We start from the raw sequence: 27,166 nt of genomic DNA on the forward strand, positions 1-27,166 counted from the left end.
CTGTGCCGGCTGCTTCCGAGGAGCACCTGCGCCGCTGTAATTAAGAGTCATTTAGAATTATTGTAAATAATGATTGTGTCTCGGCGGGATAGCGAGGAATTCCAGAAAAGAGCCATAAAATCCATGATTAACAGTGCTTTGGGGAGGATGACAAACTCCTTTTGCTGCAGTTTAAGGAGGGGAGGTGAATCCCTCTGCTCCAAGCTGAATCCTGCCTGGAGGCGTGTGGGATGCTCCGGGGTGTCCCTCGGCATAAAGGGACACTCAGGGTGTCATTTACCACTGGGATTATTTAGCTGTGCTGGAAAAAGCCTGAATTCCCTTCTGGCCCTGTGCCTGAATTCCCTTCGGGGAAAAAGCCTCTCGCCATGGGGTTGGTGGCTGATGGTGATGATGGAGAGGGGGTTGTAGAACTATTTGGAAGGGCTTGAGGCCATGGCAGAGTCAGGAATGAGTTTGGATATTTGCTCCTCTGGCTCTGCCCGGGCTCCCACCCTCTGACAAAGCCACACCTTCCCAAACCCCCCAAAGCTCATGAGGACCCAAACCAACCCCATCCATGAGCCTGCAGGAACATCCTGGCAGCGTGGGGCGAATCAAGCTCTGACTGATTTTTCCAAGAGCAAAGAGTGACCATGGATTGCTCCCCGATGCCTCTTTTGGGGACACTCACCTGGACGTGCAGGTGCAAAACCCCCACAGCTGCATCCCCAAACCTGGCCATGACCAGAGAAACTATTTAACATCAGCCAGTGTTAATTTTGTTGATTAAATCTCTGCAGCATTAAGCGATTTCCCCCTGGACTGTCTGCAAGCCTTGCTTAAGATCGGAAGCAAAAAGCACCGGGTAAATGCAAGTCATGATTATTTAATTGGATCGATTTCTATTTTGCATTTTTAATGGCCATTCAGTCCTGTCCATTTATGAGCCAGACTCTGTCCCACCACTGTCCATTCCAGCAAACCCACAGCCCGCAGGGATGGGCACTGTTTCCATCTGGGTTGGCTCAGAGCCACCTCGGCACCCTTTGAGGAGCAGGAATCAAACAGGGATTAAAAACCACCATGCTGAGGAAAGAAACCATCACAGGGGCTCTGCTTCAAGGGTAAATCTCAGATGGCATCGATCTGAAATTCTCTTTGTCATGCTGGGGAGGAAAAAAAGCTTTAAAAAAATACCAACCACCAAATCTGACGCCATCCTGGGTGCAATTAGCCCCAACCTTAATCTGTCAGAGCTGTGAGATCATACAGGTTGCATGAATGCTAATAAGCATTTGATATTTGTACAAGCTTTCTGGGGATGAATAATTCAATTGACTTCATCCATTAAATTTCCCCTATTAAGTTTTCAAGCCGTGGCTGGGTTTTAATGGCTGGGGCCACCTCATCCTCCAGACGAGGGGGCTTAATTAGGAATTTTAGCACAGCCAGACAGAGCCACAGGGGCTGAAATCTCTGTGGCTCTTTGGGTTTTGAGCAGCTCGTGTCTCTCTGCTGGAACCCCGCTGTGCCCCTGGAATAACTCCAGCTCACACCAGGTGGGTGCTCCATCCTCTTCCAGCATTATGGTGCTGCCACAGACTTGTTTTAGCTCTTTCCATGGGGTCAGCCCCTCTGTGGAGGCTGGGAAGGTGCTGAGGGGCTGCTCGGGATGAGGGATGTGCAGATTTTGGCACCACTCGATGATCCCGTGGGTCCCTTCTGACTCAGGATATTCTATAATTCCATTCCATGATTCCCTGGCCTTCAGTGATGCAGGGATGTCACCAGGAGTGTTCCATGCCCAGCTTGGGCTGCTCCTCATGCCAGGACCCTTCACTTGTGTCCCTCACTTGTGGGTTAGGGTTGGGCTATTTTTTTCCAGCTGTGGATGTTGGACTATCCAGTGAAAAATAAATCTGTTCACAATGAAAGGGAGAAAATGCCAACAACCCTCATTAAGTCACACCTCAGGGAAGAACCAGATTAATTATTTGAACATTTGATTGAAATCCCCTGGAGCAGCTTATTCTGATTCTGCTTTGCCCCACATGGAGGCACAAGCTGCCGAGGGCCCACGGCCACATCTCCAGGGTCTGTTGGATGCATGGAAAACAGCATTTCCACCTGAGTAATCCCCAAAAAATGCAGTCACCACCGGACAACAAACAGGAGGGCTCCATGCCTGGCAGGAGAAGGAGCTTGTTTATTCTCCCCTCTTCTCCCTGCTTTTATTCCTTATGTCCTTATCAAATCCAATTGTCCCACTGGGCACCATCTTCCCCGGTCCTCCTCACTCTCTCCCTCACTCCATGTCAATTTATTCTGACTAGCTCAGACAGAGGCACTAATTAATTTTGCTCATTAACCAAAAGAAATCTCACCAATGATAATGAGTTCCAATACAAATTAATTCTTCAGGGAAGACCAGACACTTCACAGCTCCTTGGCAGCAACAGCGTCCGTACCCGGCAGGGCCCCTGGCATGGGGCTGGTGGCCACATGGACACAGGGATCATCCCTGGAAGAGTCCAAGGACAGGTCAGACAGCAACCTGGGATAGTGGAAGGTGTCCCTGCCCATGGCAGGGGGTGAAATGGGATGAGTTTTAAAGTCCTTTCCAACACACAACTATTCTGGGATTCAGACACATAACACAAAACCCACCCGGCTTCATGTGGGTACCTTCGCACCACACTCAACCTCCAGGTAAACATCTCAGCAGAAATTACAGAGGGAATATCCCCCTCTGTGTGCTGCTGTGAGATCGAACCCCTTCCCTGTTTGATTTGAGCAGCAGGAGCAAAAGGCAGGGAAGACAAAGGGCGGGGAAGCTCCCTGCAGCCTCCTCGCAGGCAGGGATGAGTCAACGTTGTGCAAACAACTCTAAAAATACAAACCGTTTATAGCAGATTAATGACACCATAAAATGGATTTCACTGGCCATTTACCAGGTGTTGATCATAAATATTTGAGGTTCAAAATAAACTTTTGTGCTGTGCCACTGTATTGTTGTTCGTGTCTCTCCCACCTTCCCCGAGCGCCCGTTGGCAGCGATGGATCAGCCCCGGGGCTGCTGTGATCAGGCTTGAGCAGGTACGGGAGCCAAAGGACCTGCTCCTGCTCCCTCCCTGCAGCACGGGGTGTCGATCCACTCTCTTTTCCAGGGATCTACTGCTCCTGCTGTAATTACAGTGGATGAGCCCAGAGCTGGGGAGATGGGGAGGAGATACATCCCACAGGTATCCCCTGCTGGCACTGCTGCCTGGCAGCTTTGCCCAGGAGGAGGAGAGCCCCTGCCTGCTCCCCCACTCCTCAGGGCTCATCCAGAGGCAATCCCAGGGGAAACACAGGGAAAGAGCTCACCACCACTCTCCAGCCTCCTTGGGAGCCCCTGGACCCAGAACCAGGGCAGGTCACAGTGCCTGGCTTTGATTCAGAAGCTCCCAGTGACAGAGCTCCAAGCAGTTTGGATTTTTCCAGCCCCTTGCTCTTCATGGGAATGAAGCAAACATAATTCCCTCAGCTGTTTGACATGCCTCCAGCACAGAGGTCAGTGCTTAAGGGACACTGGGAATCGTTCTCTGGGAGCTGGGATCCATCCTGGGCACAGCACCGGGAAGAGGTGACAAGTCAGTGATCAGCAGGAGTGTGTCCTTCCTCCCTGTCAGGATGGCTGCGGCCCCAAACACCCCTGGGAAGCTTCCCATGAGTCCCATCACAAATCACAGAATCAGGACAAGTCCAGGAGAAGAGGAGAATGTTTTAAAGGGCCAAGAGAAACAGCAGCATCGCTAAATAGCACCCATGGGGTCGCCATCATCCACCAACCTTCATCACGCTTGGAAATCAAACTCTCTGACGGAGCATTAATTAAGTTTTCCAGCAGGATAAAAACACTTCCTTGCTTGGGATTTCACTCTGCTCACAAAGATTAAAAATACAGCTAATTAAAACAAGGCTGGCATACAAAGAAGGGAAGAATAAAAGGTCTTGTTATGGCTGGGAGGGGACAGAGTCCTTCCAGAGGCAGGTACAGATGACTCACGGCTGCTGAATAACCCTCCTGCTGTCTCTCTGCCATGGGGAAGGTCTCCTAGTGCTGAGAGAACTCCTCCAGCAGCTGTATATCACCTGCCAGGCAACAAAAATGTCCTGAAATTGGCTCCAAGATAGCTGGTAGCCAAGTGCAGTGTTAATTAAACAGCCTCACTAGCTGCTCCAGACAGCTGCTCCAGACCTGCTTTACTTCCCCCCCACCCCTGATAATTTTCAGTTCAAATGAATTATTTTCCCTGAAGCATTTCTGAAGGGCTGTGGAGAAAGGCTAACATTTCAGGCATTCCCTCCCATTCCTCCTGCTTTCCTGTCCCATTCTTCTCTTGGCCAAATTTGTTTGGCCTGAAAAATCGAGTTGAAATAGGTATTGACCGAGAACACATCTACTGAAACATGGAAGGGCTTCCTTCACTCCTTTCCCCAGAGGGTCTGGCAGCAACCAACTACCCCACAGATTCCTCACGGAGAGGGGATCATGGCCTGGGATGAGGAAGGGAGGCGAAGGGACGAACCACAGCAGATGGTGGCCAAGCTGGGGAGTCTCCGTGGCGCTGACGTGTGTGTGGGCAGCAAAAATTTCTGGCGTGAGCGGTGGTACAACCGCGGTCCCGATGGGCCAGCACCGCGTCACCACCCCAGCACTGTCACATCACCGGGCCAGCCCCATCCTGTCACCAGTCCAGCACCGTCACACCGCGCTCTCTGTGGGGAAACAAGTCACTGTCAGCAGATTTCAGCGCTTCCAGCTCTTGTAAAGCCTCAGCACACCCGTCCTCCTTATTTACACACCAAACTCACCCTTTCCTTTTAATTAGAGCGAGCTAATTAAATCAGCACCGTGCTGTTTCCTGCTTTTCCCACGCACATCCAGACCCCGCGGTGTGAGGGCACTTCTCCTGATGTGCACAAGGGAAAATCGCCGTGCTGCGGGCGCTGAGGGCCCCTCTCCGCATCAGTGGCGGTGGCCCTGCAGGGAGCACAAAATCCACCATTTCCCTCTTTCTCCCTGGAAACACCTCCTGGCTCGGGCCCTTGCCCGGCAGCCGGAGCCGCTCTCAGCTCGGCCGGCAGCATCATCTAGTGGCCATGGCCTCGCCACATGGAATGGTAGGATCGGGAATATCCTGAGCTGGAAGTGACCCACCAGGATCATCCCGTCCAGGTCCCGCCCTGCACAGACACCCCAACATCCCCACCCTCTGCATCCCTGGGAGCGGTGTCCTTGACGTCTGGCAGCCTTGGGGCCGTGCCCATCCCCTGGGGAGGCCGAGTCCCTGCTTGGGGTTGCTTTAGGCTGATATTAAATAATAATAAATGAAGTTCTGCACACGTGGCGGTGCGAGAATAACGGGGCAGCGCCGGTCGGGCTCAGCGGCTGAGGGGAGCGGGCAGGACCCGTCCGGGGACACCCGTGCCGGGGGTGTCGGGGGTGAGGTGGCCGCGTTTTGGGGCGATTTTGGGGATTGGGAGCCCTGCAAAGCGAAGAGCAGCGCGGCGCCGGAGAAGTTTGTCGCCTGCGCCGCCCCGTCCGTCGCCACGGCAACCGGCGCGCCCGCCATGGCGGCGCCCAGCGTGTTCCTGCTGGCCGTGAGCGGTGAGATCGAGAGCGGGGAGGTGCGTGAGACCCCGGGACACCACGGAAACACCCCGGGAACACCCCGAAGGGATGGGGGGATCGCCCCCAGCCCGGTCCGCGCGGCTCCGGCAGAGCGGCCTGGCCTGGGCCTCGGTGCTGCGTGCGCCCGCGCGGGATGAGAATCTGCCCCCCCCGAGCCTGCCCGGCCTCAGTCCCCAAACTCAACCCATCCTCATCCCCCTCAACCCTGCACACCCTCAGCCCCCCATAACCCTGCCTGGATTCATCCCCCTTAACCCATCCCTGTCTCAGCCTCCCCCAAACTCAGCCCGGCCTCAGCCCCTTGACCATCCCAGTGTCAGACCCCAAACCCAGCCTGTTCCCAGCCCCCCGAACCCATCCCTCTGGCCTCAATACCCTCTGACCCAGCTCAGCCTCAGCCACCCCCACATCCATCCCAGTTTCAGCCCCCCAAACCCATCCCAGTCTCAGCCTCCCTGACCCAACCTGTCTGTCCCAGTCTCACTGGCCCAGGCTGCCCTCAGCACCCTGACTTGGGCAGAGCCTCACCCCCAGAAATTCCCAGTGAATTCCCAGTGACACCCTCTCTCTCTGTCTCCTGCAGTTCCCGGGATTCGATGACCTCTACTGCAAGTTCTGCTTTGTCTACGGCCAGGACTGGGTCCCCACGGCGGTACAGCCCCTGTGCCCCCCATCAGACCCCCCTGTGCCCCCTGTCCCCACCCTGCCCACCAGAGCCCCGAGCTCAGCCCAGCCCCAGGCTCACCCCACATTCCCTGCAGGGTCTGGAGGAGGGAATCTCCCAGATCACCTCCAAGAGCAGCGTCTCCCCCACCACGCTCGTCTGGAACTTCCCCATCGACATCACCTTCAAGAGCACCAACCCTTTTGGCTGTGAGTGCTGGGGGGGAGGTCCAGCCCTGGTGCCAGACCCCCTCTCACCCCCATTTCCTTGCAGGGCCGCAGATTGTGGTGAGTGTCTACGGGCCTGACTTCTTTGGCCACGACGTGGTCAGAGGTTACGGAGCTGTGCACGTGCCCTTCGTGCCGGGGAGGTGAGTGCCAGCCTGACCTGCAGGGCTGAAACAGATTCTCGTCCTGTTATTCTGTTGTTTCAGAAACAAAACCAGCTCCCATGCCTCCTCACCATGCCCTGTCAGTTCACTACAGAGATTTTCTAGCAGAACTCTTTCATCATCAGATAAGTTTTGGTAATGCTCTAAAGGCCAAAGTGGCCTGTGAGGAGCCCAGATACGAAGCTCAGTTTCTCACCTCTCCCCCATCACTCTAAGCACACGATAAATTCTTACTGCCACCACTGGGAATGGAGGAAGATCCGATGTTCCTGTGCAAACAAACCCTTCCTGTATGAAGGGAAAGCACCTGGAGATGAGCAGTGCTCTGGTGTGTCAGCAATTCTGTGCCTTTGTAAATAGAAAAACCTTGCTGTTTGTTCGTTCCTGAAGTTCTGGGGGTCTCCCCTTTGTTTCAGGCACAAAAGGACCATTGCTATGTTTGTCCCAGAGTCCACCTCGAGGCTGCAGCAGTTCACAAGGTAATAATTAATGACTTTACTTCATTAAAGCCCCTCTTGCCCGTAGCCACAGAGGCATTTGCAGCTACGGGGTGGTGCAGAGCTGTGACTGCTCTGTGCCATAACCAGGCAGGTTTGTGTTCTGTAGGTAAAATCACATTTTCAGGTGGCTGGGTCTTTTTTAAAAGCTTTCTGCAAATATATTAATCACCTGCTAGCTGCACTGAATTCCTGCCTGAATCTTCTTGGGGCTGTTCTGGAAGGACAGCTACAGTAAGAGAAAACCCATGATAAAACAACTCCCATTCCATATTTTTTGTATGTATTCAAGGTCTCCAAGCCTTTCTGGTTTTCTGGGTGATTGAGTGGAATTTTCCAACAATATCTTTGCCACAGAAAGATTTTTCTAGCCTAGAAAAAACCTGGATTTAACAAAATCTGTATGAAATCAGTTGCTTTTTTTTCCTTAAGGCAAAACTTACCTTTGATTGAAGTAGATCAATAAAGTGAGTCAGGCTTCAAAAAGCTCCTGGCAGGCTCATTAACCCCCCTGACCGTGCATATCATGATCTGGATCAATCTAAGCCACCCAATTCATTGTTCTCTCTTTTCTTCTCCAAGCTGGTTCACAGGGAGACGCCCGGAATTCACCGACCCCAGAGTGGTGGCACAGGGAGAAGGACGGGAAGGTGAGTCCTGGCAGCTCCTGGCTGCTTGGCCAGCCACCTTTGGGTGATAAAGAAGTGCTCCACAACTAATCCAAAGCCTCTTTTAACTGGATTCGTCCCCATCCTCTCTGTCCCAGTGACCAGGGTGCGTTCCCAAGGCTTTGTGACCATTTCCTTCAACGTGATGACCAAAGATCTGCACAAGCTGGGCTACGACGTCGGCCCCACGGCCCTGCAGAGCCCCTCCCTGGAGCCTGCGGCACAGGGGCTCCACAGGTTCTGAACTCCCCAGGATGTGCTCAGAGCTCAGCACTTTGGGCCTTCTTAGGGAGAGGAGGAGCTGCTTCAGCTCAGTCATTCCAAAAAAACACCAGCCCGGGAGGATTTGGGAAAATTACTGAGCCTGATGCTCTCAGTAAGGTTGAAGTATTGTGTAAATCAACGTTACCTGATAACATTCAGCGTTTTTAGGGATCAGACTGTCTCAGAGTAAGGCCTGTTACAAAGTATTTTTATAGCTTTTGTACACTTTTTTCTAGAATTAATGATGTGGAAAGTTCAGAGCTGTAGCCGTTTCCCTGTGGTTAAAACTTTGCAAACCCAGTTATTTTTAGTGACTTTTTGGTTTTTTGGTGGTACAAATGAGGAATTGAAATTATTGCACCTTCCAAAAATGGTCCTGTGAAATGCATCCCCCTCTAAGCTCTTTTAGGCTGAATAAACTCCGTGGTATCAATAGATTCATTTGTCTTTCTGCTGCTAACGGGCTTTATTTGTTTGTGCCAGGATGTTTTAAAGCTCTAAATCATCCAAGCTCTGCCAGACTTGGAGGTCCAAGAGAAAAAGAAGTGTTACAATGCAGTGACTAATTGCTGCATCATTTTCCTGTTTAATTTTGGGCATGTAGCCTCTTGTGTTTGACTGCAAATCTCAGAATGACCACACCTCTTTAAAAGGGAACTACCAAGACCTCCAAAGCGTAGAAATCCCAGGAAGAACAGCCAGGGATGAACCACAAAACCTCCAGGACACAGCTCAACAAAACACCCAGGCAGAGGTTGTTTTTATCATCAGTGGGCTGGAATAAATACAATTTCTGAAAACATAAAGTGGTCACTGGAACGTTGCTGTGAGCAGCAGCACCTTTTATACGACATGTAAATACTTCTCCAAACGTTTTTGGGGATGATTCTTCATCTCCTGCATTCCTCCTGCCTTGTTTTTGTTGACTCCACACTTGCAGTGGAGGTTTTGTGGTAATTTGTAATCTCTGAACTGAGTCATGTTGGAATCCAAATCCAGAAGCATTTCCTGTTGGCTCAGAGGAGACTCGAGGAATTTTGTTTCCTTTTCACAAGTTTGGGAAGCAGTCAGCTGCGGTAGCAGGAGAAATATCTGTGTTTGAAACGCTTGAGAGGCAAACACTGAATCTCCTGCTGCTGCCTAAATACCCAATTCCCCCTTGAGCACAGTTCCTGCCCACATTCCAGCTGGAACAAAGCTGCTCCAGGCATGAGGAACCTGTCAAACCCACGGAAAGTCCAAACCTGGTGCCCCACAGGGAATTTATTCACACCCGGCTCTGCATCCTGGTGCTCCAAACCCCTGAATCCCCCTGTTCCAAAGGAACTGTTGGATGTTTAACCCCAGTGGGACCAACCAGGCCTGACCCAGCTTCCCCCTGACAGCTGAGGCGAAGGAAGGTTAAAAACAATGAAAAGCAAAAATCCTAAACTCCATAAAAGAGGATTTAAGACACCTTGAGATATTTAAGCTGCTCTCTAAGCAGATCCCACACTGCTGCCTGCATTATTAGGACTTTTTGCCTGTTTTCTCTGTGTTTAGTTGGATGTTGGGGGGTTTTTTTGGCTCCTCAGTGGCTTGAGCACATCTAAGACCTTCACCTACCTTCCTCGAGGGTTGGGTGTATCCTGTGAGTGTTTCCCGCAGGTCGTCACCCAGGGGCTGATGTTTGGAATCAGCGTTTCCCAACTCCAGTGCCATTCCTTGGATCTGAGGGGCAGCTGTTGATATCCCTCAGGAACACATTTCTCCCAGAGATGGCCTTGCTGCTGCCTTTGAAATCTTTGCTCCTCAGGTGTGGCCAAGTGTTTGCACCTGGGAGAATCTCTGAATAAAGACGGACACGACACCGTGAGCAGGGAACCGTGGCAAGAAAGGGATTTAGGATCCCTAATTGTTCATGGAAGTGAAACCCTGGAAGAACCAGTGCTTTAAGATCAGCCAAATCCCAGTAAAACCCAGCTTTGGTGCAGCAGAGGCTCACGCTGGTTTCCTCCCAGCCACGCTGCCGGCAGCTGGAACACCCTGCTCGTTTCCTGGTTAATCATTCTCCCTTCTCTCCAAACCTGCACTGAAATTCCCAACCCTACAGCAGCAGCACGAGGCTCTCGGCGGGAGCTGCAGCTCTGCCTCGTTCCCCTGAAATCTCTCCCAGATGCTGAAATTGCATAATTAGGAATTATCCCCCTAATTCGAGATGGGCAGGGAAAAAATCTTCCTGGACACAGGAGGCGCTTCCAGGCCAGCACAAACCAGGCTGGGGGCAAAGGAAGCCTGGGGGATGTCTGGGGACTCTGCAGCTCTCCTGGCCTGGGGAGGCTTTGGATTCACTCCATGGGAGTTCTCCTGCTGTTATCCTCGGAGGGACACAGCCAAGGACAGGGACTGAACAGCAGCTTGGGGATCAAACCCTCCAGAAAAAGGAAAACCATTCGGACAATCCTTAGGAATTGGTATTTACCGCCTTTCCCACCAAAACTACGAACAGCAGCAGCAGCTCCTGCCCTCTCGTGGCTGTTCTCAGCCTTTGGGAAGACGCTGGAAGTGGTTAATAACAATTAACTCCCAGGCTGAATGAAGGACACCGAACTGTTCCTCCGCGGAAATTGCTCCGTGCTGGCTGCCCTGGCACTGCCCCTTGTCCCCAGAGCAGGGGGCAAACACCTCCCGGAGCTGCTCCACGGGGAGCGGGAGCGAGCCAGGAATCTGAGCATCCACGAGTGCTGGGGAAGCCAGCTCTGCCCCGAGGCTGCCAGACTGCTCTACACCAGCAGTTCTGCGGCAGCTGGGAATTATCTCCATCTGAAAATGAGATGAATTCGAGCTGACAGCAGCTTCTCCCCAGCAGCAGTGTTGGGTGGGGAGCAGGAGATCCTGTGAAATGCTCCAAAGGAAAAAAAAAAAGGAAAAAAATCACTCAAGCACAGAGCAGCTGCGTTTGAAGAAAATCAGGGCTGTAACTCCAATTCTTCTCTACAATTCTTTGCAGCGTTTCCCCCCATTTGTGTCCCTGGAGATCCGAGGGGGATAAAGGCCCTGGATCCAGTGCTGGACACGGATCTGTGGGGTCACAGGAGGACAGGACAGCAGCAGTGGGAGCAGTGGCAGAGCCAGGCTGGCACCCACAGCATGGAGCACTCCCCATTCCTGGGGACATCCAGGCCCGGAGAACCAGCAGGAACCCCCCCCCCAGGGCCTGTTCCCTTGGGGCTGGCAGCACCACGTGGCCCAGCAGCAGCTGGATGGGCTGGTGGCCTTGGAGAACACAGCCAGGACATCACCGGGGTGTCCCTCGGATCCGAGCCCCCCGTGAGGGCACAGTGAACCCCCCCGCCCCACCACCCAGCCCAAGGTCCAGGCACACCTGAGCCAGTGGCACATCTGGAGCAGCCACCAACTCCAGTCTGGGATGTTCCAGGCCAATCTTCCAGGCCCCAGCAGGAGCCCAGCAAAGAGCTGGGTGAAGGCCACCCCAACCCCACCCCTGTCCCCTCTCAACAGCCACCCTGAGGGTGCAGAGAGGATCCCTGAGGGCTTTTTCCATCAGCTGAGGAGTCTTCTGGGAGGCAAATGGGGGGAGGGAGCTCAAACCCCAAGCTCTGAGACACTCGTGGGTGTTTGCAAACCCAGGAACCACCTCCACATTTGGAGCACAGGAAGCAAAAATCCCAAACCTGCAGTTCCCACCTGGCTGCAGAGCTCCCAGTACCCTCCAGTGCAGCCTAGCTGGGGCTGGGGAGCACAGGATAGCACAAATCCCTTAGGAGCCAACCTTTGGGCATGGAAAGCAGGGCTGAGCCCACAGGAGGGAGGGAAGAACACAACCTGCTTTCCCAATGGGATCTGAGGGATCCAGCCTCGTCCTTCAGAGGGAAGAGCAGCAGACAGAACTGCTGAAGGCATCTATTTTTGGCTCTCTATTCAGGCCAGGATATTCAAGTACCCAAATTCACCTCAGAGAATATCATCACTCCATTTAGTGCCAGACTTGCTAATGAAGATATTAAAAAAGCAGAAAAAAAACCCCACCACCATCACCCAACACAAACCCAGGCAGCCCACGGAGCTCCTACACCACGGCAGAACTGGCTCCCCAGAGCTTGGATAATCCATGGATTTCATTCCATGGCCACAAAAAGCCCTCTAGGAAGAACGCAGACCTGATTTTCACAGGTTCCAGGGAAAGGAGGACACAAAGTGCCTGATGATTTTCCATCGCAGGCATTACCAGAGGTGGTTCAGCCGCGACGCTGTGGAGAATTCCAGGAGGGTTGGGGGTGGATGGGTGGGACCAGCCCACGCTGGGTCAGCGTCCTGTGGAGGATCCTCGCCTCCATCCCCTCCCTCCAGCCCACCCAGCCCAGCCCCGGGTGTTGATCCCGCAGGAGCCGGGAGAGGAAGTGGATCCACACGGGGGTTATCAGTCAGCTTATCAGCGACGGGAAATCCGATGTCTCTGCTCCAGCAACATTCCCCTGGCTGGGATGGAGCTCTGACCCAGCCTCCAGCAGCCCCAGTGGTTAAACAGGGCAGAACCCCGCATGCCATTCCTGCCTGGGAGGATCTCTAAGCAATCAAGCCGCAAAGCTGGCAGCTCCCGTGTCCCAGCGAGGTTTCCTGTCGGGAAGCAGCAGGCAGGGAGCTGGGAAGGCAAACTCCACCTTTACTCCGGCTTCATCCGCGTGATTTGAGATGTCATTGATTTCCCTTCACCTGAAACGGGAACGTGTTTGCTCAACAAGTGCCAAGAGCAGCTCAGGCAGAGGGATCTGAGCGTGGGCTGAGCGCTCACAGACGATCCTGGAATGCTTCGGACAAGGGCCTGGAGTGACAGGACAAGGGCAATGGCTTCCCACTGCCAGAGGGCAGGGATAGATGGGAGATTGGGAAGAAATTCCTCCCTGTGAGAAGCCCTGGCAGTGTCCAAGGCCAGGTTGGATGGGGCTTGGAGCACCCTGGGACAGTGGAAGGGGTCCCTGCCCATGGCAGGGGGTGGAATTTTCTTTAATCTCTCGGGGAGATATTTCCCAAACCCATGAGGGTCCCATGACTCAGTCCAGGTCTGGGACAGTTCTGGGCTCTCCCTGCACAGCCCTGGGATGTGCTGTGACCCCCCAGGGTATCCCCACACTCCCCCATTCCTCATTTACCACCTCACCCTCTGCACAGCACCGGGCTGGGTTACCCTGGCCAGATGCCAATTCCCTATGGATCACCAGGCCCTGCCAATTCACCTCCCTCATGGGAATTGGCACCAAGGGGAACCTCCCACTCCTTGAAACACCAAGGCTTCAACAATTACAGGGTACAATCAATCAACAGCAAACGGAACTGCCACCACCACATCCCACGCTGGCTCTTCACCCTTCCTAATCCCGAGCTCCCAAACAAACACCAGCCCTTAGGAAAATCCAGCTCGCAAATGGGGAGAAGGTGACCTGGGAATTAACTTGAACAAGATGGATGTTTTGAACATGAGGGGTTCCTAAATCGGGTTGGTTCCCTGAAATGCAGCTTGCAGGGTGTTGCAGAGGCCTTGCCAAAGCCAGAGCACAAGATGGGCCCAGCCCTTCCCTCACAGCTGCGTGAAAAGCAGCGGAAGGGGCAGAGCTGCACCCTCAGCCCAGCACAGAGAGGCGACACAAACACACTCAGCAAAAACTTCAGCAACAGCAGCGGGGCTGAGGGGAAGCCAAAAGATAATTCCTTATCCAGAGTCCTTTTCCTCTGCAAAGGGGTAAATCCTCCTCACCCCACAGGAGAGGAAATGTGGGATGGGGGAGCAGCTCTGGCAAGGTCAGCGGAAACCTCGACCACAGGCAGAGCTCTGCTCACCACGGGCTGGGGCAGCTCAGGCTGCCCTGGCTCATACAGCCACCAGAATCCTCCAGAATCCACCAGAATCCAGCTCCTTTGGAAGGGATCAGAGTCACCACAGCTTCCATACAGAGAGGGATTTGGCTTCAAATGTGCAATTCCAAGAAGCGGGAGTAGAATCAGAGAATCCCAGACTGGGTTGGTTTGGGAGGGACCTTAAAGCCCATCCAGTTCCAACCCCAACACCTTCCACTGTCCCAGGTTGCTCCAAGCCCCATCCAGCCTGGCCTTGGGAACTTCCAGGGGTCCAGGGGCAGCCACAGCTTCTCCAGGGAAACTGGAGTGTTACTGGAACAGCAGCTGCACCCAGCACCCCCAGCCAGCTCTGTCTGAAACCAAACTGGAGGCTTTTCTCCCCAGAGCCGCCTTTCCCACGGCCACATCTCCAGCCCTGCCACAGCTTCAGCATTACTTAGTGATCACTGATTAGTGATCAGCCTGATTGGCAGCAAACTAAACAGGGAACCTGGAGGGGCTCTGGAGAGGCAGCTCTCGATGCCGCCTGCTAATGAAGTGCCCTTCAATTAAAGCAGCCAGAATTAGGAGCTGGAATTGCTTCCTGGCTGGAAGCAGGAGCCCTGCCATGTGATCCGTGGGACAGGGCCAAGGCTGAGCTACAAAAGTGGGAAGCGAGGACTCCCCAGGTTCTCTTACAGCTCCCCAGCCCTCATTCCATAGCCCCCTTCCCCAGATTCCTGCCTGGACACAAATCCAGAGCCTCCTCCAAGGCAGCACTCCAAGATCCCTCCACAGGGGCTGTTCCAGGGGCAGCATGGTTTAAAGAAGGAATTCAGTCACCTGCAGCACAAGTCTTCATTTTTATTGAGTTAGTAAGGTCCCAGCTGACCCCGATTTCAGTGAGCCACAGAAACCCTCCTCTCTCCCAGCCAGAGCAACCTGTCCTGGGAAAAGTGATGGATGCATCCAAGGAATCCCACTGGCAGCACCCCAGTCACGGGGAGATCCCTCTGCCACAAACCTTCCGTCAGCTCACCCCAAACCCACCAGCCTCCTGCAAAACTCCACCGAGCAGGGCTTGGGTGGGAATGGGATCATAAACACCACGCAGAAGCTTGGAAAAAGCAACAGGGCCGCAATAGAAGCAATACAATTTTAATTCTGACCAGTCACCTACAAACCCCTCGTCTTTCCACTGTTCGATGGCATCGTTTAAGTATCACATCTGTGACATCGCTTGGGGGGGAGGAAAAAAAATGACACAAAGATACAGACATTATGATACAATAGTACAAATGATAAATTATTTATACAGTAAATAATGTCAATAGTCAGCACAAATCCAGAAAAAGCAGCCGGCTCCCGGGATTATGGAAAGTTTGGGAAATATTGGAAGTGTAACACTTGGAAAGGAAGCGAGTGAGATTCTGCTGGGGAAAAAGAAACCTTCTCTTTCTGCACGTCCTGTGCAATATTCAGGCATACAGTACACCTCAGAACCGGGACAGCAAAGGGGCACTTGGGCAACAAGAGCTGTCTTGGCTACGGGACTTCCCAAAAACTGTAAACACCACAACCCACCAGGGCTTCCCTTCCCTGCCCCCTCCACGGAGTTGGGTTTCTCTAGAGTATAAAACTGAATAAATAACTGAGCTTATTTTGGGGGGTGGAATTATGCCAAGGGGATGGCAGGGGGGAATTTTTATTTATTTTTTTTTACAAAATATTTAACACTTTTCTCTTTGGTCAATTTGACCAGTAAGGCTATTTTGGGCTACTAACATTTAAAAATGAAAAAAAGAAAAAAAGCACTTTGAGTATTTGCAAAGTGAGAAGAAGAAGGAGGAAATGGAGAAATGGGGCAGATGGGATGCAATGGGACACACAAACATCCTCCAGAAATGTGGGAGGGCCAGGAGGGAGGGAGGATTATCCTGGAGAGCAGGAAAATCATCACAAAAAGAGCTGGACCATTCGGAGCATCCCCAGCCAGGACAGTGACCCCCTGAGGACACAGCCCAGCCCAGGAACATTTACCAAACCAGCTCTTTCTCCTCCTAAACTCAGCTCCTGCCACAAGCCCTCTGCCAGGCTGGGATCTGGGCTTGGTTAGTCTCAGCCTAAATCTTAGCAGCACCAGAATTGGGGGTGTGGCTCCTCAGGGAGGAGCGGGGTTTGTTGTGCCGTAAATGTCTCTTGAATACAAAAGGGATAAAGTTCTTGGGGCAGTGACTTGGTAAAAGCAACAATTTGCCATTCAACAGCTTCATTAAACCAGGGCTCCCTCCCAGAGCCAGAGCACGGCTTTAGCAATTCACAGTGACAGCTCCAACTGCAGATTATTTCAGCACTTCGAGTATTTATCAACACCATCTTGCCTCTAAAAAGTGACCCAGGACGTGGGCAGGACTTTTGGCTGGACAGAGAATGCCCCATCCCACTGCAGTTCAGGTGACAGACTAAGGGAAAAACATCGAGTGACCTCGATGCCAGTGCTGATAAAATCAAACTGGGAAAATAACCCGGGATAAATCTCGTCACAGATCAGCTGGAAAGCACTTTCCCCCCCCGATCTGCAAGAATCACACCCTTCCTGCTCTACACTTTTCAATAACCTCAACAAACAACAAAAAAGGTCTTTTTCCCTACTCTGAAAGGCAACGTGAATGGGGTTTTGTTTAGTTTTTAAAGACAGGCTGGGTGTGGACAGCAATCCTCTTTCCTCCTGTATAAAAACAAGAGCAGATGAAGATGGGGAAATCCTCCTTGCCAATTCCAGAGGATCCAACATCTGCACAGGAACATGCACACACTGAGCATTCCATACACTACCAGAGCTACGCTGACCTACACAGCTCCAGTCTGGGATTGTGCCCTATATCTGATCGTCCTTCAGCCTCCCCTTCCCACCAGGAGATCGATCCCAGTCCTCCCATGGGATCCAGCCCCTCTCTGGCCCCACAGGGAATTGTTCCACCACACCACAACTCTGGCAAATTCTGTTTTCTATTTTCCCCCTCTTAATTAGGGAAAGGCCACCAAGTCCATTCCGAGGTGCCCTGCAGGCAGGAGGAAGCACTGGGATATCCCTTTCCATGGATTTTTGGGAGAGCAGAGCTCAGCCCCGTCGAGGCTGGGGCTCCAGCAGAACCCCTGAGCACGGTTTGGTGCCGAGGAGTCCAGACATGACAATTAAAAAGGGATAATTCATCTCCCAAGGGATGGCTGCACATGGAACCAGTTATCCTACGGAGTGCACCTTCCAACAGGAAAAATCAGTGGATAAAATGAAACAAGTTGTGTTTGTACATCAGGATTTTTAACAGCTCCAGAAGTTTTGCAAGGAAAATTAAACCAAACAGCCTCTCTTGGGATCTTCATCAAGGCTAAAAGTCTGTCCAGTCTGGGGACTGGGAAACGGGAACAAATCAAGGGAAAGGCGACTTTAGTGTTTTTTCTTTTTAATGCAGTCTTAAATCATGTTATGCTCAAATTCAATTCATCTAAAAATAATTAGTCACGAGGATTTGTTTTTGATTTGCATTATGAATACTTCATTTAAAAGTAAATATTTTAGTGTTAATCTTCCCTTTTAAACTCTCTTTACAGAAACAAAGAGCTAAAACCATAAATAAGAGGGCATTAAAACCATAAAAATGACATTTGCCAATATCTTAATTTTTCAGCCAGACTTGATAAATCTATCAAAACCAGACAGTTAAATAAGAACCACATTATAAAAATTAGCAAAAAAAGGACTATTAGGTAACTCTGCAAACTCAAAATATGAAACTGTACTAAACAAAATATGTGCAAAAGTATACAAGAGTAACTGCATATAGCAAGGTTAAGCCTGAATTAGTTTTAAAGCTTGCCCCGGTGAAACTGAATTCAAAGTTGTCCCACTGTATTTCTGGTTTTTTTCCTGTTCTTTTTTTTTTTCCGATTTTTTTTTTCTTTCAACTCACATTGTAAGTCAAATAAAAACAAAATACACATGAAAAAACTTCCAAACGAAGCCGGTACTGGACAAGCACAGAGCAGGACACTCACTCAGCACGAGTGCAGCCACTCACAGAGAGTTCCAGGAGTCCTTAGAGTAGTGTAGGAATTCAACACTGCACACGACAGCACAACTCGAGCATGGTCTTGGGTGTTTTGTCTGGGGTTTTGTGTTATTCTCCTTTCGAGACAAGCTTGCTTTTCTCAGTCACACCTCAGAGATACCAAAGCAGTGCGAGTTTGCAATGTTTAATGCATAAAAACCAAGCCCCCCTGGGCCCTCCGGGTCGGTCTCTTCTAAGAGTAAGGACTATGGGTGAACCAACAGTCTAGAACTGTGTGTAGTTATGTGCAAAACATTCACTAGCACTCGGAATCCCAGGTCTATCTTATGGGCAGAGGAAGTGACAGATGCAGGGGAAGAGTAAATTCAGGAATCCAGCACATGATCTGACATCTACAAAATAGCCAACGGAGTTTTCGAATGGCAGGTTCTCTCCCTAGAAAGTGTATTTGAAATGATTAACAAAGTAACAAAAATGGGCAGAATCTAACTTTGGTGAAAAGTCTGAACATTTCACATGATGCTCAACAAGCCAAAGTAAGGTACCATCTGTAGCAAAGACTAGATTTAGATTAACTGGTAAGTAGAGACAACTCTTCAAAGATCATAACTGTAAACTGCAAATCTACTTCCAAGTCTCTCACACACCGTTCAGTCCACACAGGCCACGTTCGTTTTGCTGGAAAGACTTCAGCCTGGAAACACTAGGAAAAGAAAAGTTCCTTTAATTGGGTCTTTATAGGAGGAAAGGGTTAGTTGTATTTGCAGACTGGGAGGCTGCCGGCGGCATTCCTGTACTGTGCAGAGCTTGGGGCATTGATCCTGCAATGCTCAGCCCCTGGCCCATCCTGATGGATGCCACGGTGCCCATGGCCGGCAGCGGTGCCATCCCCACGGGCACGGGGGCCATGGAAGACAGAGGTATTGGCTCCATGCTCATCGGGGGCACAGCGCTGAAGGAGGGGCTGCTTCCCATCACGGGACTCGCTCTCATCTGGTTCAGGGTCAGTGGCTGAGGCTGGTTCACCTGGAAGGGGTTGATTGGAGTCGGTGCGGTGGCGGCACCTGGGTTGGAGAGAAAGGGACAGAGATGGCGCTGCCATCAACACCGGGGTCTGGAAATGGTCTTTCCTGGCAAAGAACACTCCCTGTGTGCGTCCCCACCCCCAAAACACCCTGCAGAGCATCTGCCACCCAGCAAAGCTGAGCACCAGCACAGCTTTGTTGCCCTGCAGCAGCCAATGCCTCCAACACCCCTTCGCTGACCAACAGCTCCCACTTCAGATAGCCCTGACTGGAGACACAGGTTCCACATTTGGTTACCTGGAACAGCCCTAACCATGACATCCACATCACTGATTTCATTTTTTAAATGCTACTTTGCAAGCTCTCTGTGCTCCTTTACTGCAGAGAGTGGGTTTACATTGGATATCGGGAAGGAATTCTTCCCTGTGAGGATTGTGAGGCCCTGGCACAGGGTGCCCAGAGAAGCTGTGGCTGCCCCTGGATCCCTGGCAGTGTCCAGGGCTGGGCTGGACAGGGCTTGGAGCACCCTGGGATAGTGGAAGGTGTCCCTGCCCAGGGCAGGGGTGGTTTTTAAGGTCCCTTCCAAACCATTCTGGGACTCTGTGATTTGTACGTTTGCTCCAAGCTCTCAGCAGCCACCTCCATTTTCATGTTTCTGGCACTGAGCTTGGACAAGAATTCCCAAAGTAAACAACTTGTTTCCGAATTACAGCGGTGCTCGAAAAAGCAGAGCTCAACTTTCCCAGCCTTTGAGGTTCCCTGGACTGCTGCCAGCCCTGCAAATTCCTTTTACCGTACAAGCCCTGGATTATTTGGATGGCCCAGTGACCCCTCACAAACTTTTTGTAGTACCCGGGAAGGGCAGATACACAGATTTCCTCTCTCTCCCTGCTCACTGCCAAGGCTGCTCAGAATCACTGCCTTTTTCCTACTCAAGGATTTTAATACATTGACTTTTTTTCCATTGCAAGAGTGAAGAAAATAAATAACTGCAAGATCATTTCCAAGTGTTTCACCCTACGAGCAACACAGGAAAATGTCAGTGCAAATTTCAGCTTTGAAAAAAAAAATCTGCCACATGGTTTGGTGTCACCATTTCAGTCTGCTCAAAGCAAGGGCTCACTTCTAACAGGCCCAGCTTACAGGAGAACTGCAACAGCCAATTTTTTTTTCCAAAATACATTGGGAACGTGTTTTCAGACCAAACTGGCTCATTGTACCAGCCTAAGACACGCTAACCAGCAGCTCACTGAATTACCCTGCAGAGTTTGCTCTCTGGGACCTCAGGCTGCAGTCAGAGATCTCCTGTGCCTGCTGCAGCTCCAGGAAAAGGGCAGTTCCAACCTGCTTCCACAGGAACCTACTACCTATAACCTTCCCAAGGTAATCTTACCTGTTTTGACAATAACCAGCTGGAGTTCAGCCATTTTTAACAATCCCAAACCTTCCAACACAGATCATTTCAGTGAGTGGAAGGGGAACAGCTTGAATAAAGCTCAGCTGCAGACCAAAAGCAGACACTTTGTGTTTTCAGGGACTGTCACTGCGCTGGGTGAGCCCAGGATGCCTCTCTGAGACCCTCCTGCTCTTGCTTGTGATCTGCTGGCTGCAGTAAGCAACAAAACCAAGCCCAAATCACCCTTCTTCAACTCCAACAGCACTGAGCTATGCAGAGTTCTCCTGCAGAAGGGAAAGCTAAACTAGAAATATGAAGGACTGTGCAGAAACCAACCTGGTGCCAAGAATGGGTTCAGTGAAGTAACAGGTTGTGGTGGCTTAGACACCAGAGAATCCAGGTTCACCAGGGCAGCGTTGGGGCCCAGGAAGGACTCCGGGGTTTTCCGGGCTGCGCTTTGTTTGCCTGATGTCCCACTCGAGTGCTGGGACTCAAAGAGATCAGGACTCGTGGTACCGCTGTGCTGAGATGGCAGAGTGGAACCTGATTCAGCTGCAACAACACAAAGGGACAAACCAAACTTCTGGTTAATCCACAGAGCCAGGCAGAGAGAACCCTGAAGCGTGTGAGAGCAGAAATGCTTTATTCTAAGTCTGTGTTAGTCAGGGCTCAGTGTTTCAGGCTGGTTACACCCTCTCAGCATGCAAGCAGGTCAGTGTTCTTTAGGAGAGCATGAAGATGCTACAGTCAGAGTTGCAGTGCTCTACTGATGGAATTCCCACAGCTTTGCTGCTCCAGGTGGGACTCACAGGCTCCAAGGAAAAGATACTCCAAAGCCTTGGCTTGTGCCCTCGCCCTACACCACTGCTGTGCCCTTCCTAGCTGGATTCCACCCAGGGTTTCTCTGTTGGGTTCAAAAAGCCCAGCTGTGCTTCAGGCAGAACTACCCTGAGAGCAGTGGTACTACAGCACTGACAGCTGAGGGTCTGGCAGCTTTGATTTACTGACCATTGACCAGAGAAAAAGTAAATTAAAGTATTCATAAAAAGTATTTTCTCATCTTCCTACTGGAATTTACGCATTTGAGGAATTCAGTCAGCATGGTTCTGGTGGACTCTCTGAGCATAAGCCCTGCTCCAAACATGTTGGACACTGGGAATTAAGGAGTCCAACAAATTTCTGGGTCAATGCAGCAAAAGGTCACACAGTGCAATTCCATGGATTACAGTGCAAAAGGCCCATTCCCCACAAGTTCATGCACAGGCCAAAATATGAACAAGGAGCTTTTACTGCTGCATCATCACTTCCTTCCCTTTGTGAAAGCTGATTTTTTTGTTCAATAAAATTTAAGACTAGAGACATTTGCTGCTGTGACTGTCACCCAACCTGTCCACATGCTAAGAATTTGATTCGTACCTGGCTTTTTGGAAGTTCGAAGTGTGTCAAATTCAGAAAAATCATCTTTAACTGTACCATTCAAATTACTGAAGAGGTCAAAAGATGTACTTCCTGTTCAAAACAACAAGACAGCCCTGTCATTAACACATCTTCGATTGCATCACACAGCTGATCCTCCTGGAGGCAATTCCTAACCCATTCCTGTTACCAAGAAGCCACAACAGGTTCCAGAGCAGCAGCTGAGAGTGCTGCTACTCTGAGCCAGGAGCTGGGAGATGGAGAATGTCACAGAACTGTCCTTTCTGACAGCATGGAACAACTAATTCAGAGCAGTTTGCTTTTAGATCAGTGTAGGGCACACCTGAGCATGCTGGGGTTTGGTTGATTGAGTGTCTGCACTAGAGACAAGCAGATCTTGCTGTGGAAGGAGAGAACAGAAATGGATTTACAGCCTCAACTACCAAGTGTTAATCAGCCCTCAAGTAAAACACCACCAGTGATGATTTCATTTCTGCTTCCCAAGTGGAAAGGAGGAGGAATGCCATAGCAAAGGTTGTGGAGATGGTAAAGCCCCATTAGCTGAAGCACCAGCACTCACTCGGAGTTTGCAATCAGTAAAACATCACCATTTCTAAATGTGGACACACTCTTACCTCAGATTGGAGGCATAAAAAACACACCTGAATGACCAACAATCACACTCCTGAACAGCTTTAAGGTTTGTGAGGTTTTAATGAGCTGAAATGTTTTCTTAATTTAATTTTAACCTTCAACACGTTTCAAGCAAAAAGAGCACAAAATGACAAACTCCAAGAGAAGGAGTGAAGATTGAATATAAAACCAATATTTATCAAGAACAAAGAGCCACCACAGTTAAATGCTCATTTCACACTGTTCCAGTTACTGCCCTTTGCCCAGGGAAAAACTGCTGAGACAACTTTTTGCAGCACTCAGATTCCTTTGTCTGTTGTGTACCAGGATGAGTGATGAGCAGAAAATGCATTTTGGATGCTTTTAGCCACGGTGCCAATATGAAAGTGCCAGGTATTAACACTCATCAAGGTTGCATTAGTTACAGAGCATGAACAGACAATTACAGCAGCACCTTCTGCATCTTTACCAGGGCTCAGGGAGGGTTTCACACCCTCAGTCTGAAGGAACAAACCTTCATTTGCACCTCTGGAAGTCTCCTCTGAGCTGCTCAACCTGTCAATCTACATCTGCAGAGACATCTATCTGCAGAGCTATTCATCATAAGGAAAGGTTAAATTAGAATATCATTCATTGCCAGAAATTAAGTCCTTGTCCAATTAAAGATAAAACCCAAGAGCAGCAGCAGTCCCAAGTGCTCAGCAGGAAGCCACAAATACCAGGAAGAGACGTGTAAGGGACAGAGCACGAAGCAGCACCACAAATTCAGAGCTCTAAGTCAGAATAATTACATTTAAATTTCTTTTTCCTGCTGGTTATTACAACTCCCTTTTATTTTGCAGACCAGTTCTGCCAATTGTTCAGCTTCTTTGAACCACACAATGCAAGAATATCATTTGGACTTCTTCTCATTACTGAAATAACATGGATATGGGATGAGACCGTTGCTCACCAGAAGTAGAGAGAGGTTTGTTTGCAGGTGCTGATCCCCAAGGATCCACAGAAGATTTTGCTGCAGTAGAAGATGGCTGAGCAGGAGCCCAAGGGTCCACATTTTTGGACAGAGGCTGGGCTGTGGATCCTGCTGGTGCTGCCCAAGGGTCAACGGAAGCAGCTGGTTTGGCACCTGCAAGAAGAATCCGCAGGAAGAGCAGTGAGTCCAGCTTCCCTTTGGAAAGCTTTCCCTGGAGATTGCCCCCTCTCAGGAACCTGTACTCCCAATTAATCCTGAGCATAAATGGGAGCAGCAGTTCAGCACCAGGAACACTGGGAACTCCCACCATTTGTGTCACACACTCTGAGCAACAACGAGCACCAGGAGATTCTGAGCAAGGCACAGGAATAAACAATTCCCCTCTCTGAACCTGAATACAAATACCTGCACTTCCAACAAGAAAATAAACTTGCCTTTATTACTGACATTGCCACCACAAGTGACAATCCCTGGCTGGAGGTGACCTAAATCACAGGGTCTATTTATGAACTCAGGGGAAAGTGAGTTTATAAAAAGCCCAAAGGTAAAAGGTATGAGACACACAACATTAACCCTTGGACAAAGGAATTGGTAAGATTCAAAGGGAATGTTTTCCAACTCTTTTAACCATACTGCTATTTTATAAAAATATAATCAGCTTCCCTGAGCCAGCTGTGCTTTTTTATTCCCATTTCTAAGCACTCCTGACACACATCTAAGCTGCCCACTGATACCCCTTTATTTTTTTAACACAAAGCCTGTATGTTCAGGGCTCTCATTTTTACTGGAAGATGCTGACAACTCTTCATTCCTACAAATCCAATCACCAAAGGTTTAATTCCCAAATGAGGATTTTTATAACCCAAGAGCAGGACTGAATCACCCACATGTAACAACTCTTATTTTTAATATCCTGCGGATTTCAAGTAACAACTGAGAATTATTTTAGCTTTTAAAACTCCACTCAACCCCCCAGCACCCCAATATTCCTGTAAACCAAGTGAATGCTGCACACAGTGGCACAAATTCCAACCGGAATTTTGGGTTTTGTTACATCAACAGGCACGTGGCCGCTAGAGCTCCGGAGCAGGAAATGCCAAAACTCCCCAAGGAAGCCCCACTATTCCCACACCAGTACTTACATTTCCTTTATCTGCCCCCAGTGCTGAGTTAGGAGCAATGCCACACTAATGACAGCATTTCCCATCAACAGCAGCTTCCCAAAATGTCCTTTCTGTCCTAAAGGGAGCACCTGAAATGCGAGCGCTTGGGAAGATCCCTTCTGGGAGCTTCCAGGAGCTCCACTGAAACACCACAGCAGTGGCAGGATTTGGGAAATGCAGTTTCATGAGTCACTCTTTTATCAACAAATTCATTGCATCTTCGAGACTCTCCCTGGGAGAATCCAGCAGGCTGGAAGCAGGGCTTGTGCTGTGGTGTAAGAAAGCTGGGAAGCACCAAGGAAACACTATGGCTGGAACTGGTACAAGGAAAATCCTGTCAGAGGATGACACATCAGGCAGGAGATGTGAGGAACATGGATTTTGGTTGGTTTTAACCATGCAAAAATAAACTGCACAGCCTTAGGGCCCAAAATTTGGGTTTTTTCTCAGTTCCTATCACCAAAAAAAAACAGGTGACACTTGGAATGATGACCTGGCAGTTGGCCCAGGAGCTTTGTAGGTGCATTTAATGCCATCATGAGCAGGGAAAAAAACCCAAACAAGGCATTTCATTATTAAACTTCCAGTTTTTCCTCAGGAATCTGATGGTGGTGTGTGGAATGCAAATAACTTTGAAGCACTTTAGAGTAGAGGCTGTAGCATCACCAGCCTGAAGCAGAACTGACAGAGCAAAGCTGTCAATCTTCATGGAAAAGCTTCCATTTGCACAGAAACTCCCTGCCCTTTAAAAAAGTCCAAAATTCCAACAAAAAAATAAATCCAGCTCCAGTTCCAAGTGTGAGGAACCATCCACTTTCTTATCAAAGGAGTAACTCCTTGGACAGGCTGTGGCTGACCCAGACACCAGCCGAGCAGACAGGCAGCAATACACACAAAAGAAACACACAAAATTTGGCTTAGTTGCTCTTTAAAATGTGAAACACTGCATCTTTCCATTCAGAAATACTCCATGGATTTAGCATCAAAATCCTATGGAACAGTGAATATTTTAAACCTAAATTCTTTTGTCTGCAATAAAAATCTCTATTTAAAGAATTTAATCCTTTTGGTTCTGACCATACACAAACACATCACAATTCTCTAGGAGCAATTAAGGACGTGATAATTCAGATCTATGGCCTTCCTAAGCTCAGCATCCTGCCTAAGTATTAAATTCTGGGAAGAGTCTAAACCCATGGCACTGGGCACAACCAGCAGTGAAACACAAGCATCCCCCCTGTGAGAGACAAGTTGGTTTTGCTGTACAAAGACAACAGAAGTGCTGCTCTCCTGTTTCTTAGGATTCAAACGGCACACACAAAAACCCAACTGCTTAAAAAGAGTGCAACTTCCATTGGTTTCTGCTTGGGAATGAGTTGAGGGATTTAGTGGAATCACTCAAAATGGACTAACACACAAGCTGGACATTGAGGAACTTTGAAATGCTCAACGTTTAAAAGCAAAACCTTTTAAATCCCAATGCTGCTGGCAGTGTTCTCTTACCAAATGATTGCCACGGGTCAGAGGCAGGGGCTGCAGCTGTGGATCCTCCCCAGGGATCCGTTTGGTTCGCAGCAGCAGCAGCAGGAGGAGGTCCCCAGGGCTCCGTTTTGGGCGGGGCCGGTGCCGAGGAGGGCAGGGCATCCATCAGGTCCAACAAAGTGGTGTGCTGAGGGCAGGAAGAAGCTGAGCTTTACTCAAGAGCATTGGCAGGCTGAAGTACAAACCCGTGAGAGTGAAGAAGCATTATTTTTTTTTTTTTTTCCTTTTACACACCTGCATTGACTAGTAGTTCCAAATTTAACCCACATGGAAGAAGCTTTAAGCTATACAACACAGCAAACCCAAAAGCATAAAAGAGCTCAGTATTAAGCTAATTTGTGTTACTGTATTTCAGCTTTTGGCAGCATAACCAGGAATTTCTTAGGCGAAGGCACTACCTCCTTCTTTTTGGGAATTTTAATTGTGTCTCTGCGACTCTCCTCCAGAGCCATCTGTAATCTCAGATCGTCTCCGCGTCTGAGGCGCTCCTCCTGCAAAGGAAATCAACACTGGTGATATAGACCATGAGCCTGCACTGAGCTGCTGCTCCCTCCAGGGCTCCAACCCTGCCACCCTGTGCACCACAGGGGGATGTTTTGGCTGCAATTTCGACATAACACAAATGAGGGAAAGGAGTTTTCCTGTGATTCTTGCCTCAGGAGCACCCTGGCCCTGTGATCACAACAACATCCAGTTCGCTGATTGGAATTTACCCCGGTGTTGTTTTATTCCTCATGAAACATTCTTTCCAAAATTCAGTTAGAAACACCACGGAACTTCACGTGAACAACCCATTTTTAAATTACTGTAATGGTTTTCCAGCATTCAAATCACCACTGAAGGTTGTAGGGAACTAAACTTAAATTTCCCTAGCTTTTGTTCACTTCCCTCCACACTGGTGCAAGATCCACCAAGGGAATCGAGTCTTGCCAACTCCATGTGTAATGTGAAGGTTTAAACATCTGTAACTACA

At 49.9% G+C, this 27,166-nt stretch overlaps 2 protein-coding genes and 1 long non-coding RNA gene across 6 annotated transcripts in view; 1 reads left to right on the top strand and 2 right to left on the bottom strand.

The window, feature by feature from the left end:
* Positions 1-3,074: 3,074 nt before the first annotated feature.
* Positions 3,075-6,466, bottom strand: LOC138118607 (uncharacterized). The gene is made up of 4 exons (XR_011155225.1): positions 6,405-6,466; positions 4,840-5,008; positions 4,554-4,743; positions 3,075-4,116 (listed from the first exon to the last, which is right to left on the bottom strand). It is a non-coding gene; the product is annotated as an uncharacterized lncRNA (long non-coding RNA).
* On the top strand, positions 5,573-8,580 carry B9D1 (B9 domain containing 1). Its single transcript, XM_069029703.1, has 7 exons — positions 5,573-5,655; positions 6,243-6,311; positions 6,421-6,532; positions 6,597-6,693; positions 7,131-7,193; positions 7,794-7,861; positions 7,978-8,580. Exons 1-7 carry the CDS (start codon positions 5,599-5,601, stop codon positions 8,121-8,123), a joined length of 612 nt encoding a protein of 203 aa, XP_068885804.1. The 5' UTR covers positions 5,573-5,598; the 3' UTR covers positions 8,124-8,580.
* Positions 8,581-15,117: 6,537 nt separating this feature from the next.
* The window catches only part of EPN2 (epsin 2), a 54,497-nt gene continuing 42,448 nt past the window's right edge, over positions 15,118-27,166 (bottom strand). For 3 of the 4 annotated variants that reach the window (XM_069029700.1, XM_069029701.1, XM_069029699.1), the window contains exons 4-9: positions 26,592-26,684; positions 26,155-26,320; positions 23,468-23,641; positions 21,883-21,975; positions 20,803-21,018; positions 15,118-19,109 (exon numbers count right to left, since the gene is read on the bottom strand). In XM_069029700.1, the coding sequence (XP_068885801.1) occupies positions 18,781-19,109; positions 20,803-21,018; positions 21,883-21,975; positions 23,468-23,641; positions 26,155-26,320; positions 26,592-26,684 (1,071 nt within the window). In that variant the 3' untranslated portion in view covers positions 15,118-18,780. The remainder of the gene's footprint in view (positions 19,110-20,802; positions 21,019-21,882; positions 21,976-23,467; positions 23,642-26,154; positions 26,321-26,591; positions 26,685-27,166) is intronic. The other variant, XM_069029702.1, reaches the window with a different exon arrangement.

This window comes from Aphelocoma coerulescens, chromosome 14 (genome assembly GCF_041296385.1).
Source record: "Aphelocoma coerulescens isolate FSJ_1873_10779 chromosome 14, UR_Acoe_1.0, whole genome shotgun sequence".
Taxonomy (NCBI): domain Eukaryota; kingdom Metazoa; phylum Chordata; class Aves; order Passeriformes; family Corvidae; genus Aphelocoma; species Aphelocoma coerulescens.

Bases quoted from the DNA above. Each gene is read 5' to 3' on its own strand.
- B9D1 (XM_069029703.1), top strand. From the start codon at position 5,599: ATGGCGGCGCCCAGCGTGTTCCTGCTGGCCGTGAGCGGTGAGATCGAG. The intron at 5,656-6,242 runs GTGCGTGAGACC...TGTCTCCTGCAG, and splicing joins GTGAGATCGAGAGCGGGGAG to TTCCCGGGATTCGATGACCT. The intron at 6,694-7,130 runs GTGAGTGCCAGC...CCTTTGTTTCAG, and splicing joins GTGCCCTTCGTGCCGGGGAG to GCACAAAAGGACCATTGCTA.